This window comes from Phoca vitulina, unplaced genomic scaffold (assembly GCF_004348235.1).
Source record: "Phoca vitulina isolate PV1807 unplaced genomic scaffold, GSC_HSeal_1.0 scaffold77, whole genome shotgun sequence".
NCBI lineage: Eukaryota > Metazoa > Chordata > Mammalia > Carnivora > Phocidae > Phoca > Phoca vitulina.
The window spans coordinates 1,284,052-1,301,477 of NW_022589780.1; the positions used below are offsets into that span (position 1 = coordinate 1,284,052).

The following is a 17,426-nucleotide window of genomic DNA, read 5'->3' on the forward strand; positions in this document are numbered from 1 at the left end:
ATGTTGAGCCTTTTCTGAGAAGAGAGAAAGAAGGAGGAAAACTCAGTCATTTGGTCCCTCTTCTCCTTGCCCCACTCTGGGATACCATCCAGACACATCTAGTGTGCAACCTTTCCCCCTTAAATAGATACCTCGCCACCATAAAGTGCCTTATATTCTCCCTTCTGCCAAGGGTACTTATTCAGTCATACTCTCACCCATCCCAGGCATGGGAAAAAACAAAACAAAACTATTTTTACAAATTGTCGACTAACCATACTGTCTATTCTCCGAAAGGGCATGGCTTCCTGGAATAGCTGGGGCACTCTTGAGTACCTTCACAGAGAAGGAACTTGTCTGGAAGGGGGCTGGAGAGAGGCCTTCATCCAGACAATTTGAGGAAAATTGCACTGGATGAGGCTGGACATCACCTGGCACACAGTAGGTGTCAAGACATGTTTGTTAGATACACGAATGAATGAATGAAGAAAAAATGGATTCTGTCTGCTTTTGCACCTACAATGGATTCTGAGCCTGAGTTCACCTCATGGTGGCCTTAACTCTCAGCTAAGAGAGGAGAAAAATGTGGGAGAGAAGGGGTTGGTGCCCTCATGCTCTTGGTGGTTGGTGACAGAAACCTCTATGGAGGTCGGAAGCCTTCCTTGAATCTATTCATCGTTCTCTTCACCTTCCCCCGATTTTCCCATCTTACCCCCATCCGTGTCCCCAGGTGCTAGGCCTTGGAGTAGGGACCCTTAGAGAGAGGGAGATGTCTGTCTAGTGCTTCTCTTTGATGCATATCAGGTCTGGCCTGAGGGGTGAGCTTCGGGGAGCTTCCAGAGGTCTCTCATAGGGTCTCTCAGCCCAAGTGCCTGCTGGCTGTGTCAAGAAAGGTGCCCTCAAGTGCTCTTTCATGGGGATGCTAAAGGCAAGGGGTATGGACCTAGTATGGGATAGAAATAGAGGACTTTGGACTATTACCTGGGGAGAGAGATGAAGCTCACATCCGTCTCCAGCTCTGGTTGCTATGCTCACCTCCCCAGCCTCTTATACTTAAGGTACTTTGAATGTTTAGACTGGTGGGGGTCAGGGAAGAAGAATGGAGTTGGGGGGGCCATAAAACACTGCTTTATAAATAGCTCAGGTGCCAAGAGTTTGGAAAGCAGATTAAAGGCTAAAAGATTAGTGGCTAAGGATTAGCAGGTTCTTGCTGCTGGGACAGGGTGGGGGTAGAGGGTTGAATCTGATGGTGTTAAAATCAGGGGAGCTTGATAAGGGAAACTACAGGGTTTTGGCCTTATGAGGCCTTGAACCTCAGGACTCGGATCAAAGGAGAGTCAGAGACATTAAAGGAAAAGCATGGCGAAGGATAGAAATAGGAGGGCTCAAAGTATGGGCCTTTGTGATTCTGAAAGGAGAGCCTTGTGTCACACTTTAGTGTTTCTATAGCTCTTGATCAGCTATTACGGGCCACACAAAAGCTAAGAGTATGGGAAAGAGTACCCCTTCCCCAGTCCCCCACCACGCGGGGCTTGGGACTCTTGAAGCCTACTGTTTAGAAACGCTGATTATCCCAGCTTATGTGCACAGCAGGAGTCAATCTCCTGTAAGTGGGGGTGGTGATTGGGGAGAGGAGGCTGAGTATGATGAGCTGTGTGTGCACATGTCTGTGAACCTTGAATATTTCTTGATGGAGAGGAAGGTAACAAAGGATTCTTGGCCCAGGGCAGGTACTCCTGGAAAGATGTTGCATGTGGAGGGAATAGACAATTGACATCTGTATCACTCCCACCTAGAGTAAACCTTCCCACCTAGTTTTTGACTCTCCCCAATCCCTGAAACTAAGTCCATGTTAGAGGCTCTAAGCAGCTTCCCTTGCCTCATATGACCACTCATGGAATTAGAGATATTTCTGTCCTACAGCTGCCAGGACCCCCACAATGGCAGCAACAAAAATAATCTTCCTTTCTTGGCTGTCCTTCTCACAGGGCCCAGGTCCAGGCTTTGTGGACATAAAGAACGTAGAGACAGACCTCCAAACTCTGGGGATACAGGACCCTACCCTGCCTCCAACCCCTCATAGATCTGGCTGGTCTTTAGTATCTATCCATAGATGCCTGCCCTCAATCTGCCACAACAGGGTGTCCGTTCCTCAGAGCATTGCCATGACTATGGCTCAGAGGGCTGGGCGTTCCCTACCTCCTGCTCCCTACTGTGACTGCTGGGCAGCTGTTCTGTATTCCTTTTGTACAGCTAACTGTGTTAGCCTTTGCCATTCCTTGCCAATATACACCCCAGGAGCTTGTCTTTTAGTTGCTATTACTCTGCTCTTCTCAGGGATTTTCAGATAGAGCTAGAAGCCCAGACTCTGCAGGGATCATAGTGGGACTGAATCTAATGCTGGACATACAGGAAAGAGTTATGTACTTGCCAAGGTTGGTGTCTGTTGAGAAGGCAAGACTTCAGAATCAATGTACTTTTGGACTAGGCTTCAGCCCATTTTTGTCTTCAGACCCACACTTAAAGTGTATCCCCTTTTTCAGTTCAGATCCATGGTCCTCTCAGCAGGAAGAAAATAGATCTGGTAGGTCTTTAATTCATTACTACGATTGAACTTAAATCATTATCTCTCTTCTAGGAGTATGTGCCTTTCTTGGCTGAGGGATAATTTACAAACAGCAAAAGGCACAAACCTTTAATTGCACAGCTTGATGAATTTTTATCTACTGTGGTAGGCTGAATAATGGGCCCCAAACATATAGGGTCCTAATCCCTAGAACCTATGAATGTTACCTTATATGGCAAAAGGAACTTTGCAGAAATGATTAAATTAAGGCTCTTGAGATGGGGAGATTATTCTGAATCATCTGGGTGGGCCCTAAATAACCACTAGTCTCTTTATATATAAGAGGAAAAAGAGGGAGATAGAAGGAGATTTGACTGCAGAAACAAAGCAATATGAGAACTGAAGCAAGATGCTATGTCACTGGCTCTGAAGATGGAGGAAGGGGCCACAATCAAGAAATGCAGCTCTGGATGCTGGGAAGAATGAGTGCATGGATTCCTCCTCCCCTCCCTACCCCGCCACCCACCCATAGTCTCTTATGGTCACAAGGTGGCTGTTGCAGTTCAGGTGTAGCCTGGCTGACGCCTGAATTTTGGTAAAACTGATTTTGGACTTCTGACCTCCAGAACTATAAGAGAATAAGTCTGCTGTTTTAAGTCACCAAGTCTGTGGTAATTGTTTTACAGCAGCAAGAGGAAACTAATATACCTGTGTGTACACGCATGTAACCACTACCTAGATCAACATATAAAACATTTCCATCTTTCCCCCAAATTCCCTCATGTCCCTTTCCAGCTTGTAGTCCCCAAAGAGAATTATCACCATAGTTTCATTTTGAGAAAGGGTATTTGCATTTTCTAGTGATTTATTCCTGGGCTGCAAGATTGGTTCAATATTTGCAAATGAATCAACGTGATATACCACATTAATAAAAGAAAGGGTAAGAACCAGATGATCCTTTCAATAGATGCAGAAAAAGCAGTTGACAAAGCATAACGTCCATTCATGATAAAAACCCTCAACACAGTAGGGCTAGAGGGAACATACCTCAACATAATAAAGGCCATCTATGAAAAATCCCCAGCTAATATCATCTTCAATGGGGAAAAATTGAGAGCTTTTCCTCTATGGTCAGGAACAAGACAGAGATGTCCACTCTCACCACTGTTATTTAATATAGTACAGGAAGTCCTAGCCACAGTAATCAGACAACATACAAAAAAAAAATGAATAAAAGGCTTACAAATAGGCAAGGAAGATGTCAAACTTTCACTATTTGCAGATGACAAGATAGTCTATACAGAAAACCCAAAAGACTCCACCAAAAAATTGCTAGAACTGATATACAAATTCAGTAAAGTTACAGGATACAAAATCAATGTACAGAAATCTGTTGCATTTCTATATCAATGATGAAGCAACGAAAGAGAAGGCAAGGAATCAATCCCATATATACAATTGCAGTCAAAACAATGGGGTATTTAGGAATAAGCCTAACTAAAGAGGTAAAAGACCTGTACTCTGAAAACTATAAAACCCTGATGAAAGAAATTGAAGATGACACAAAGAAATGGCAAAACGTTCCATGCTCATGGATTGGAAGAACAAATATTGTGAAAAATCAATATTGCCCTAAGCAATCTACACATTTAATGCAATCCCTATCAAAATACCAACAGGATTTTTCACAGAGCTGGAACAAACAATCCTAAAATTTGCATGAAAGACCTGAAGAGCCAAAGCAATCTTGAAAAGGAAAAGCAAAGCTGGAGGCATCACAAGTCTGGACTTCAAGATATATTACAAAGCTGCAGTGATCAGGACAGTATGGTACTTGCACAAAAATGGACACATAGGTCAATGGAACAGAATAGAAAACCCAGAAATGAACCCACAACTATATGGTCAACTAATTTTTGACAAAGCAGGAAAGAATATCCAATGGGCAAAAGACAGTCTCTTCAACAAATGGTGTTGGGGAAACTGGAGAGCAACATGCAAAAGAATGTAACTGGATCACTTTCTTACACCATACACAAAAATAAGTTCAAAATGGACAAATGATCTAAATATGAGACCTGAAACCATAAAAATCCTAGAGGAGAACACAGCAGCAACCTCTTTGACATTGGCCATAGCAACATCTTACTAGGTATGTCTCCTGAGGCAAAGGAGACAAAAGGAAAAATAAACTATTAGGACTTCATAAAAATAAAAAGCTTCTGCACAGTGAAGGAAACAATCAACAAAAATAAAAGGCAACCTGTGGAATGGGAGAAGATATTTGCAAATGACATATCTGATAAGGGGTAGTATTCAAAATCTATAATGAACTTATCAAACTCAACACCCCAAAACCAAATAACCTGATTTTAAAAATGGGCAGAAGACATGAATAGATATTTTTCTAAAGAAGACATCCAGACAGCCAACAGACATATGAAAAGATGCTCAACATCACTCATTATCAGGGAAATCCAAACTACCATGAGATATCACCTCACTCCAGTCAGAATGGCTAAAATTAACAACACAGGAAACAACAGGTATTGGCGAGGATGTGGAGAAAGGGGATCCCTCTTAAACTGTTGGTGGGAATGCAAACTGGTGCAGCCACTCTGGAAAACAGTATGGAAGTTCCTCAGAAAGTGAAAAATAGAACTACCCTATGATCCAGCAATTGTACTCCTAGGTATTTACTGAAAGGATACAAAAATACTGATTTGAAGGGATACATGCACCCCGATGTTTATAGCAGCATTATCAACAATAGCCAAATTATGGAAAGAGCCCACATGTCCATTGACTGATAAATGGATAAAGAAGTGGTGGTATATATATACAGTGGAATATTAACTCAGCCATAGTAAGGAATGAAATCCTGCCATTTGCAACAATGTGGATGGAGCTAGAGAGTATTATGCTAAGCAGAATAAGTCAGCCGGAGAAAGACAAATACCATATGATTTCATTCATGTGTGGAATTTAAGAAACAAAACAAACAAACATAGGAGGGAAAAAGAGAGGCACGCCAAGAAACAGACTCTTAACTATAGAGAACAAACTGATGGTTACCAGAGGGGAGGTGGGTTGGGGGATGGGTTAAATAGGTGATGGGGATTAAGGAGGGCACTTAGAGTGATGAGCGCCCTGTGTTATATGGAAATGTTGAATCACTAAATTGTACACCTGAAACTAATATTACACTGTATGTTAACTAACTGGAATTTAAATAAAAACTTGAAAAAAAGGGTATTTGCATTTTCTGAGAAAGCAAGAGTAAGAAGGCAAAGGAATGCATCTCTAATTATGGAGCTTCTGGCCTCTATGATATATTGAAGGGAGAAGTATTTTCAGGTCCTTACCCACCTCACTTGCACATCCCAGTGATTTTTCCCAGCCAGGCCTTCCAGTTAGGAAGTGATGATCAGATCTCTAAGTGAGGAAAGGGTGGGTTATTCAGTAAGGGGTTGTAGCAGACAGAATTGTTTGTCAACTCACCAGCCACCTCCCCCTTCCTTCTTATGGGCAGAATCTCCATTTCCTAAGCTGGTCATGGCCATTTCATCCCTCTTGCCAGTGATTGGTTTAGTTATAGGCATGAAGAAATTCTGGCCACTGAGATGTGAAAGGAAGTGTGCTAGGGAGATTCTGGGAAAGGTTTCCTGAATAATAACAGTAAACCCACAGGAAGAGAGGCCTTCTTCTCCTACCATCGAATGTTGTCATGTTTGGATGCAATGCCTAAAGTGCGTCCGCCATCTTGTGACCCTGAGAGTTGCTAAACCAACATGCTGAGGGTTGCAGATCAGAAAGATGGAGTCAGGGGATGCCTGGGTGGTTCAGTCGGTTAAGCATCTGCCTTCAGCTCAGGTCATGATCCCAGGGTCCTGGGATCGAGTCCCACATCGGGCTCCTTGCACAGTGGGGAGCCTGCTTCTCTCTCTACCTGCTCTGCCTGCTCTGCCTGCCGCTCCCCCTGCTTGTGCTCTCTCTCTCTCTGACAAATGAATAAATGAAATCTTAAAAAAAAAAAAAAGAAAGATGGAGTCAGAATTTTTTGTGACATTGTTGAGTTGGTGAATTAGACAACCCAAAGCGGCCCACTCCTGGACTTAGATGCAAGATAATAAATTTCCTCATTTTAAAATCAGCCGAGTTGGAATTTTCCATTATTGCAATTGAAAGCATATCAGCGGACTTAAGTGGGAGCTGGACAATGGCATTGTCTCAGTGGGGGAGGATAGAAAGGAGACTGAGGAATCAAATGGTAGAAACAGAGATTTCCTGTGCTGTCCTAGGTGCTGGACACAGCAGTACTAGTCTCTACTCTAAAGCTTTTAACAGCCTTGCTGGAGGTAAAGAACGAAAGGGCACACTATCTTGGACACAATTATATGCAGCCAGTCACTTTCCCCTGATTTTATTAATAAGCTTGGATTATCCAGAGTTTCAGATTTTTTAAAGATTTTATTTATTTGACAGAGAGAGACAGCGAGAGAGGGAACACAAGCGGGGGAGTGGGAGAGGGAGAAGCAGGCTTCCCGTGGAGCAATGGACCCGATGCGGGGCTCGATCCCAGGACCCTGGGATCATGACCTGAGCTGAAGGCAGACGCCCAATGACTGAGCCACCTAGGCGCCCCAGGGTTTCAGATTATAGCTCCTTGCTGTCAAGCTTGAGTGACTGTCTTGTTCCATTCCACACTGCACCTTATTCTCAGCAGGTGACCATGTCATTATTTCACGTCATAAAGAAAACCCAGGCAACTGGGGTGAACTTTCCAATCTCCAACACCCTCCAAATTCACGTGTATTTTCATTCCTAGTGATGAAGAGGATGATAATCACCAGACACGATGCATTACATGCATTGCCTCTTTTTCTCCTCACAACCAGATAGGTGCTAGTATCCTCATTCTACATATGAGGACATGGAGGGTCAGGAAGACTTAACCTACAGTCATATAGCTAGCGGGTGATGGAGCCAGGGTTAAACTCTAGGTCTGACTCCAAGGCCTGCAGTCTCCCCACTATGTCATCTATCTTTTCTCCCTCATTTCTTTCCTTCCCTCCTTCTTTCCTTCTTCTGTTCCTCCTCCCTCCCTCTCCTTGCTTTCTACCCCCCTACTCAGAGAAAGGGATTAGAAACCATGCCTTTCTGCACTTTCCCTCTTTAGGCCCTAAGGAAACAGCAAACATTGCAGAGAAACTGTCATCAGGACATGAATATTAGATGTGAGGCACCAAGAGGAAGAGGACTGGAAAAGACTGGAGGAGTAGGGGAACGGAAGGATAGCAGCAGGGAAGAAGGTAATAAACTGCCTGACATACTAAATTCTAGATTATCAATGAGATACCCAAGTGGGTTTGTCCTACAGTAAACAATATATATAGGCCTTAGCTGTGGGAATCATTCATTTCAACAAAGTATAACTGAGTCATTCATTCATTCATTCAGTAAACATTTATTGAATACCTACTATGTGCAAGGTATCTATTTCCTTAACTCTGAATCGGAAGGCATTTTTTAGACAGCAAGATGTAGAATTTGGAAAAAAAAAAAATCACCTGGAACATATGTTTTTTTTTTAAATTTTTTATTAACATATAATGTATTATTTGTTTCAGGGGTACGGGTCTGTGATTCATCAGTCTTACACAATTCACAACGCTCACCATAGTACATACCCTCCCCAATGTCCATGAACATATGTTATTATAACTTTACAGGGAAGGCTTTGGGAGAGACAGAGATAATACAAGGTGCTTGTCTTCAAGGACCTCTGGGTCTGGTGTGTGGCTGGGAATAGTGGGAGAGAATGGACAAAAACAAAGGAGCGGAATTCTGTACAGTCTGTGGTATGTGCCATAAGCTCAGTAGGAATCAAATGTGGTAAGAGTGTGAGAGAGATGTACATTTTGATTAGAGACATCTGTATGCTGGAGTCTCATTGGTCATTGTAATTATTCCTAACTTCTAAGTTAAATCATGAGAGTGGATGTTGAGAGAGAGAAAGAGGGAGACCGGGAAAGATAAAGGGTAGAGTGAGGAAGAGGAAGGAGAGGAGGAAGAGGGGAAGAGAAGAGAGAAGAGAAAAAGCTCTAGGGGTAAGCCTTGGGGGCAAGGTCAGCTTCGGAGGAAGGAGGACAAAAAGGAGCCAGGGAAGAGGTCAGAAGGGACAGCCAGAGGACTAGGAGGACCAGAGCAATGCAAAGTCACAGAAACAAAAGTGAGGAAGACTTTCACAGAAGCCAGCGAGTCTGGCCTGCAGCATTTCCTAAGGCACAAATCCTTCCTTTTGGCCCAGGCGGTGTCGGGCGAAGGCTTTTCCTGAAGTAGCCACTGGGCGGCAGTGGCGGCAGTGAGAGCTGGAGCTAAGCCAGCCTGAAGCAGGAGCTTCTCTAGTGTGCAGGACACTGGAGGGAGCCCTTGGGTGTATGCCACGCCTCGAATCACACGTGTTCGCCTCCGAGGAGATCAGCTTCATTCCTAGGAGCAAAGGAATAACGCAAAATACCTTATGATTAGAAGCGTTTCATGATTGGGGCGCCTGGGTGGCTCAGTCGGTTGAGCATCTATCTGCCTTCTGCTCGGGTCATGATCTCGGGGTCCTGGGATCGAGCCCCGCGTCGGGCTCCTTGCTCAGCAGGGAGCCTGCTGCTCCCCCTGCTTGTGCTCGCTCTCTCTCTCTCTCTGACAAATAAATAAATAAATAAATAAAATCTTAAAAAAAGAGAAGGATTTCATGATTTACAAAGTGTTTTCACACCTACTGACCAATTCGATGTTCGGGAAACCCTACAAGGTTGGTATTATTATGCCCATTTCACTGGGAGAGAAAACTAAGTCACAAAGAGGTGTCCAGCATCACACAACTAATGCTTGGGAAAACAAGGATTCGAACTCCTGTCCGTCTGCTTCCAAACACCTGGGCCTCGTATGCGATATCGCGGCAGCCCGCTGTCCGGGACCCAGGCTATGACTGCTTCCTCCACGCCTCCCTTTTATCACGGCAAGGATCTCCATGTTTCCCCTATCCAGGTTCCTGGGCCTCCAGGAGATCTAGATCCCAGATTCTAGAGCCTCCCTTGCAGGCCTGCCGCCTCCTCTCACTCCCAGAATCCAGCTGGGCAACATTCCCAGGAGCCTGAAGATCAGGTTCAGAGTCCCCGTTGCTTCCAGTTCCCTGCAGAGTGGATTCTGCCCAGACTGCACCTCCCTCCCCAAGAGCACTACTCACCTCACCCTCAGAGTCCTCCAGGCCCAAAGCTTGCCCCCTCTGCCGAAGACCCCCATGATCCTGGAAACTTAGTTAGCCCCAGGAGCCCCAGATCCAAAGCTCCCGACAAATTGGCATTCTTGGGCACTCAGCTCTCAAACGTCTAGGTTTGGCTTCTGTACTTTCTCTGCTGTATTCAGACCGGAGTCTCCTGGAGTGGTAGAGTGAGATGAGGGGTGGTGTGTAGGAAGGAGTGGGGCCTGTAAGGGAGGCATGTCGGCTAGCATCCTGGGGGAGGAGTGAACTACCTCGTCTCCCCCTCCTCTGACGTGTGCAGTAGGCGTCTGGAAATTGACAGGCTGAAAAGTGAACCCCCCAGTTTTCCCCCAAACCTGCTTCTCTCATAGCGTTTCCCATCTCTGTCAACAGTAACTCAATTCCACCAGCTCCTCAGGCTGCAAATCTTGGAATCGTTCTTGACTCCTCTCTTTCTTTCACACCCCACATCAGTAAATTGTGTTGTCTCTACTTTCAAAATCTAGCCAGAATCTGACCGCTTCCCATCACCCTCGCCAACCTGGTCCAAGTCACCATCATCCATTGGCAACAGCTCCTGTTTGTCTTCCTTCTGTTTCCCCAGTCCTGCAGTCTATTCTCAACATAGAGCTAGATGGTGACCCTTTAAAAGTACAAATCAGGGGGCACCTGGGGGGGGGGCGCAGTCGGTGGAACGTGAGACTCTTGGTTTCCGCTCGGGTTGTGATCTCGGGGGTCGTGGGATCGAGCCCCGGGACTGGCTCTGCCCTCAGCGGGGTATCTGCTTGGGTTTCTCTCTCCCTCTGTCTCCGCCACTCCCCACCCAGGGATACGCGCTCTCAATCTCTCTCTCTCCCCATCTCTCTCTAAAATAAATAAATAAAATCTTTTAAAAATATATAAATTAGACCCCAACACTTGTCTCTTCTAAACCCTTAATGGCTTCCCATTCATTGAAAGTAAAAGCCAAGCAGTCCTCGCAATGTTTCCTGAGGACCTTCATGATCTCTTCCCTGCCAAACTCTCTGACCTCGTCTCTACATTTCCCCGTCCTCCCAACCACTTGCTCTTTATCTGAAGTCACCCTAATATTTATTTATTTTATTTTTTTATTTTTAAAGATTTTATTTATTTATTTGAGAGAGAGAGAATGAGAGAGAGCACATGAGAGGGGGGAGGGTCAGAGGGAGAAGCAGACTCCCTGCCGAGCAGGGAGCCTGATGCGGGACTCGATCCAGGGACTCCAGGATCATGACCTGAGCCGAAGGCAGTCGCTTAACCAACTGAGCCACCCAGGCGCCCTGAAGTCACCCTAATATTTAAAGAAACAATCCTCTCTATTCCCCTGTCTTCTCTTCTCTATTCCCCATCCCACCTTTATTTTTCTCTATAGCAATGATTACAATCTATATATTTTACTTGTTAATTTTCTTTTCTTTTCCCTCCCACTAGTATGCGGGCTCCATTAGAATGAGAGTTTTTCTCTGTTTTATTCACTACTGGTGAACTACCGGTACCTAGAACTGGACCAAGCACACAGTAGGCTCTCAGTAAACATTTGCTTATCTTTTTCCTGGATTATGGCCAGTGACTTCAGAGAGGCAACTAAGCATAGCGATTAAGTACATGGAGACTAGCGAATGGGTCAAAGGCAGGCCTGCCTGGGTTCAAATCTTGACTCTACCACTAAATAGCAGAATAAATTCTCTGTGCCTTAGTTTTCTCATCGGCAAAGTGGGGCAATAATTGTACTTATAGAGAACCTATGGGGCCATCAATAAGTGTAAAACACTTAGAATAGTGCCTTGCACATAGTAAGTGCTATATAAGCATTTTTATAATTATATGCACATGGACTTAAGATTTATATCAGTAGTATAGGTTTTCTAAAATCTTTCCGTGTGTTATCTTGCATTTCTGCCCATGTTAACATTCATTCATTTCCCATGTTTCTGCTCACTTATACAGATTTATATGATCTCCCTGTAGTTTTAGTCATCTCCTGTGGCCTGGCTTTTGATCTATAAACGTGGATGTTTCCTTGTGTACTCCGTCCTACAGTCATTTAGAAACTGTTAAATAGTAATCTCGCCGGGCCCCAGTTTCCCAATCTATACAGTGAGTAGGTTGGACTAGATAATCTCGATGGGCCTTTCTAGCTCTGAGGATTTCCCAGGCCAGGAGGAGGGACAGGCCCCACCCCCAAACCCGCCCTCTTGGATATGCCCTCTGGCTGCCAAGGGGAAAGGTGACAGAGTCAGCTGGGCTCAGCTTCAAGGGGACCAGGTAGGAGACATGCCAAGTTTCTTGGGTGAGGGTGGCGATGGGGTTCCTGGGCTGGACCAGGCTGGGGGAAGGCGGCAAAAGTAACTATAGTGTGGAGACACTGGGACCAGGGTGAGGGGAAAGGTAAAGTCACCATGTGGACAAATGTTGTAATGGGCTAGGAGACAGTTTGGGTCCAGGCATATTCGCCCATGGGATAGTCTCGATAGGCCTCCACCCTTTTGGCTAGCCAAGATCTGAAGGACAGAGTCAGCTGCAGGATAAGAATAACCCAAACTCACCGCCTGCCCTGCTGGGCCCCAGCACCATGTGCTGCCCATCATTCCCCAGGCTGGACCAGGGGGGCTTGGGCAGGGGCTGGCCTGGCCTGAGTTGCGTGCGGACATACTCCTCTCAGCTACTCCTCATGCTTCAGTCATGGCCCTCCTCATTCTCTGCTCTTTGGCCTCAGGTCAGGGCTGGGAGGCCTGGAAAATCCAGCCACCCTCACTTCTCCCCTTTCCACCTCTAGGGGGACCATGGCTGGTGCAGGGTCCTCTCTGCTCACAACCCTAGGCCCCAGCCCAGATCCTGGCGACAGTGAGGCAGAGCTGGACTGCCGTTTTAATGAGGAGTTCAAGTTCATCCTGCTGCCTGTGAGCTACTCAGTTGTCTTTCTGTTGGGCCTAGGCCTCAACGCCCTGACCCTCTGGCTCTTCCTCTTTCGCCTCCGACCCTGGGATGCAACGGCCACATACATGTTCCACTTGGCCTTGTCAGATACTTTGTATGTGCTGTCACTACCCACCCTCATCTACTATTATGCGGCCCGCAACCACTGGCCCTTTGGTACTGGGCTCTGCAAGTTCATCCGCTTTCTCTTCTACTGGAACCTCTACTGCAGTGTCCTCTTCCTCACCTGCATCAGCATCCACCGCTACCTGGGCATCTGCCACCCACTGCGGGCACTGCGCTGGGGCCGCCCTCGCTTCACAGGCCTTCTCTGCCTGGCGGTTTGGTTGGTCGTCGCCGGCTGCCTCGTGCCCAACCTATTCTTTGTCACAACCAGCACCAAGAAGGACACCATCCTGTGCCATGACACCACTCGGCCCGAGGAGTTTGACCACTACGTGCACTTCAGCTCGGCCATCATGGGGCTGCTCTTTGGCTTGCCCTGCCTGGTCACTCTTGTCTGCTATGGGCTCATGGCCCGGCGCCTATATCGGCCCTTGCCAGGGGCCACCCAGTCATCTTCTCATCTGCGTTCTCTCCGCACCATCGCTGTGGTGCTGACCGTCTTCGCTGTCTGCTTCGTGCCTTTCCACATCACCCGCACCATTTATTACATGTCAAGGCTGTTGGAAGCTGACTGCCGGGTGCTGAACATTGTCAACGTGGTCTACAAAGTGACTCGGCCTCTGGCCAGTGCCAACAGCTGCCTGGATCCCGTGCTCTACCTGCTCACTGGGGACAAATATCGACGCCAGCTCCTGCAGCTGTGCAGGTGTGGGGGGTCTCAGCCCCCCACGACTGCCTCTTCCCTGGCACTGGTGTCCCTGCCTGAGGAAAGCAGCTGCAGGTGGACATCCACCCATCAGGACAGTGGCTTCCCTGCCCCTGGGGCAGATAGATCGTAACCCTGGGAGCCAGGAAGTGAGAGGAAAAAGGGTGGGTGCAGGGCAGAGGTGAAGGAACTTAAGTTACCCCCAGTATGGCTGCTTCTTCCTCTTTCCCAGACTCTGGAGAGAGGCCCACACCCTGAGGATTAAGAGGAACCAGGTAAATCATGTGTGACCCCATCTCTCATTAAACCCTTCAGTTGCCCTCCCCTTTTTAGCCAAAGGCAGTAACAGCCACTCTTCTTTCTCTTTGCTTCTGTCTCCTTCCTGGGGCCATCGGTCCTGTCTCTTGATCCTACAAGGTTTCCTAAAATTCTCACGCAGTCTCCACCTTTTCTCCACCTTTTCCCCACACACATTTGTATAGCATGTGTTCCTTCAGCCAGACCCGAGCATTAGACTGAAGAGGTGGAGAAGCTGGGGTAATCTCAGGATTGGTCTGATGTATCTGATGGTGATAGCCAGAATCGGGAAGTGGGGAGCACCGGCATATCACAGATGCCAAGGATGACATATGTGACGCCCACACCCATTTCCTGGTTTCCTCTCAGACAGGATAGTCTTGCCTACCAACGTGCTGAAATAGGGCTCAATCCCAGACAGCCTGCAGACCAGGGTCCCCACATGCAGCCGGAGGCATGGCACTGTTGAACTGGTGTATAGCCCTGGGGTACAGAGGGAGCCCTGAGTCTTACCATGGGGGCAGGGCTCAAGCTGACGTTGGCCTTTGGAACAGGACCTCCTTTATGATGTTTGCTGAGAGCATACTTAACAGTTCTCCTGTACTAAATGAAAAGAACAGCGGAGGGCTTAGAAAGAAAGAGAGGCGGCGGGGTGGGGGGTGGGGAGGAGCTCTCATGTTTGTGGCTGTAAGTTCCAGCACCAAGGGGTAGAGCAGGTTTGTACAGAGTTTAGAGTGGCGACAGGAACTGACACCCAGAGCTGGCTCTTCACTGCTCTCTCCCCTTTCTCTAGCTCCTGCCCTGGGTGAATAATAAATCAGTCACCAACTCTTTCAGATCAGGCCTTAGGGCTTCAACGCCAGGGCAGACAGAGCATGGGGACAAGGACAGCTCCCCTCAGAGTCTCGCATCCAGTCACTCCTCCCCAGGATCATCTCAGTACTTATGGGCTTTCAGGAATTGGGAGTAGGTATGGAACTTAGGCAGCTAACCCCCAAGCCTCGGGAAGTAAGAGTTTCTAGGCAGGCGTTCATTAGAAGGGTGGGCTTACACTTCTAGGCACCCCCCTCTGAAATTGCCTTCTAGCCCACTGGTCTCCTGAGTCTTCAGCTTTCCTTTTCTTTTGCCCCACTCCTGCTGACCTGTCTCTGATCTCTTACCTGTCTACTGGCATCTAAGGGGTCCCTCTGGAGAGTAAGGCTGGGGTTAGTCTTCAGAAAAAAAATGACTCTGATGCTCCTGAGTCTCCATGTTCTCCGTCTCCCTGCTTCCTACCCAGGACTCCTTCCGTTAGGAGTAAACATACTGGCCTTTTCCTTACTAGTTTCCCGAGGTCATGGCCACTGCCTAGACTGTTACATATCCTAGTTTTCATCTGTACTCTCTCCCTTTAATTCCTATGACCACAGCCTCCTTGCCCACCACTTACCTGTCCTATCCACCGGCCCCACCAAGTAAAGCTGCTTTCTCTATCACAGCTGACCCAGCCTCCTCAATTTCTCCAGTCCATTTAACCCATATCAAGATTCATTTAACCCATTACCAAGACTCACTGCCCAGACTGTGTGGTCTGCTACTTTAGGGCTGTCTTCCCTCCCACTCGAACTTTAGTTAAAGTGGGGACTTACTTACCTTTCTCCCAAGAGAGTCCCTTGACTCTCACCTTCAGCCAATTTTCTCCTCTCGCTTAGACTGACGGAGATTGCAGATGAAGCCAGAGCACAAGGCTGGCTTGACCCACTGAAACTTCATGTCTTGGAACTTCTTCTAAGCTCCTACTTTTATTAGCTTGCTGAGTTCCTAGTGAACATTCCAGAGCAAGTGTTTTCTCTCTTTTCTACCTTCTCAAGACTCCAACCTCATCCTACCCTATGACCTTCTAAGAGTTACCTTGCCTCCTGGAAAACTGAGAAGATCTAATTCCTCAACGTCTTTCTGCTTCATTCATGATAACTCTACTTTTACATCCATCTTGTCCTTCTTCCCTGTAGACCCAAAATAAGAGGTGGCCCTCTTACTTGTTCCTTGGTTTATCCTTTTTCATCATTTTCAGTCTTTCCATAACTGATTTCATACCATCTTTTAAAAAACACACACAACAAAACCCAACCAAACAAAAATAAAGCATTATCACTGATGCCATGACCCTGCTGTCTCTTGTAGTTAACTTTCTACTCATCGTATTCATTTCACTGTCAAATTTTAGAAAAAGTACCATAACCTCATAACCCCATTTCACCACTACAAAGTCACCTCTTAACTCTCTGAACCTGGTTTCCTTCTGTACCTGGAAGAACACAAATTAATCCAAAAACAAGATCTTTAATGATATTTCCTCTATATTCATCCTCTTTGACAATCTCTAGTTCATGTTACCCTGTTGCATATCCTGTTTAAAAATTTTTTTATGAAAACAACATTTAAAAATCCCACTATGACAACATTAAAGGAAATTTTGAAAGAAAATATTCACCTACACTTCCAAACCCCAGACAATGGCTTTCATTTGTCTATGTTCCATGCTTTTTCAGATTGCATAATACTTATATTTTATGGAAGTGCAATCACAGTGTACATATATTTTATATTTTTGCCCTAAGAAACTTTTATTGTAAATACTGTCTTTGTGCTGCAGTCTTACATATTTATCATTTCAATAGCCACATAAAATTATATCCATTAGTAGATTATATTTTATCTGACTATTCCCCTATTATTGGACATTTAGTCAACTCCCAATTTTCCTGTGCTTTGAACATCTTAATGCATATGGCTTTTTTCTTCTTTACAATTCTGTTCCTAGGACAAGTTCCCAGGAGTGGGATTACCAGATCAAAGGGTATAAACATTTTTTATGGATCTTGATTTCCAAAAAGACTGTACAAATTTTCAATGCCACAATGGCACACAAGTGTTCCAGCTCCTTTGCAGCTCTAACATTAGACTTTATAAGAAATCTTTTTGGATGGCTTAAAACATTATTTTGCTCAGTCGGTTAAGTGTGTGCCTTCACCTCAGGTCATGATCCCAGGGTCCTGGGATGGAGCCCCACATCTGGCTCTCTGCTCAGCGGGGTGCCTGCTTCTCCTTCTCCCTCTGCCTGTTTCTCTCTCTGCCAGCCCCTCCCCCTGCTTGTGCTCACGCTCTCTCTCTCTCTCTCTCTCTCACTCTGTCAAAGAAATAAATAAAATATTTTTAAAAACCCAAAAAACAAAAAAAAACACATTAATTTGTTAACTTCACTTTTTTGATTACTCATGGGATAGAACACTTTTCCATATGTTTACTATTTGTATTTCCTCTTGTGTGAACTCTTCATATCCTTCACCAATTGGCATGAGTGGTCTTATATATATTGGTGATCTTATATATCTAAATGTATTCTTTATTTAACATACATGTTAACACTTTGTCATATTTGATATACACATTTCTTCCATTTATTGTAATTTTTGCTTTTAATTTTAGTCCCTTATTTTATCCTCTTGCTTTAAATTTCTCTCCTCCTGCTTTTACTTATTACTTCTTCTCTCTTCGCTGACTTCTCCTCTTTTACT

The 17,426-nt window shown here is 45.8% G+C and overlaps 1 protein-coding gene across 1 annotated transcript; it reads left to right on the forward strand.

Annotated features, from left to right (window-relative positions):
• The first annotated feature begins 12,607 nt into the window (after positions 1-12,607).
• On the forward strand, positions 12,608-13,705 carry P2RY4 (pyrimidinergic receptor P2Y4). The gene has a single exon (XM_032393831.1). It carries the CDS (start codon positions 12,608-12,610, stop codon positions 13,703-13,705), a length of 1,098 nt encoding a protein of 365 aa, XP_032249722.1.
• Positions 13,706-17,426: the final 3,721 nt, after the last annotated feature.

Bases quoted from the DNA above. Each gene is read 5' to 3' on its own strand.
- P2RY4 (XM_032393831.1), top strand. From the start codon at position 12,608: ATGGCTGGTGCAGGGTCCTCTCTGCTCACAACCCTAGGCCCCAGCCCA.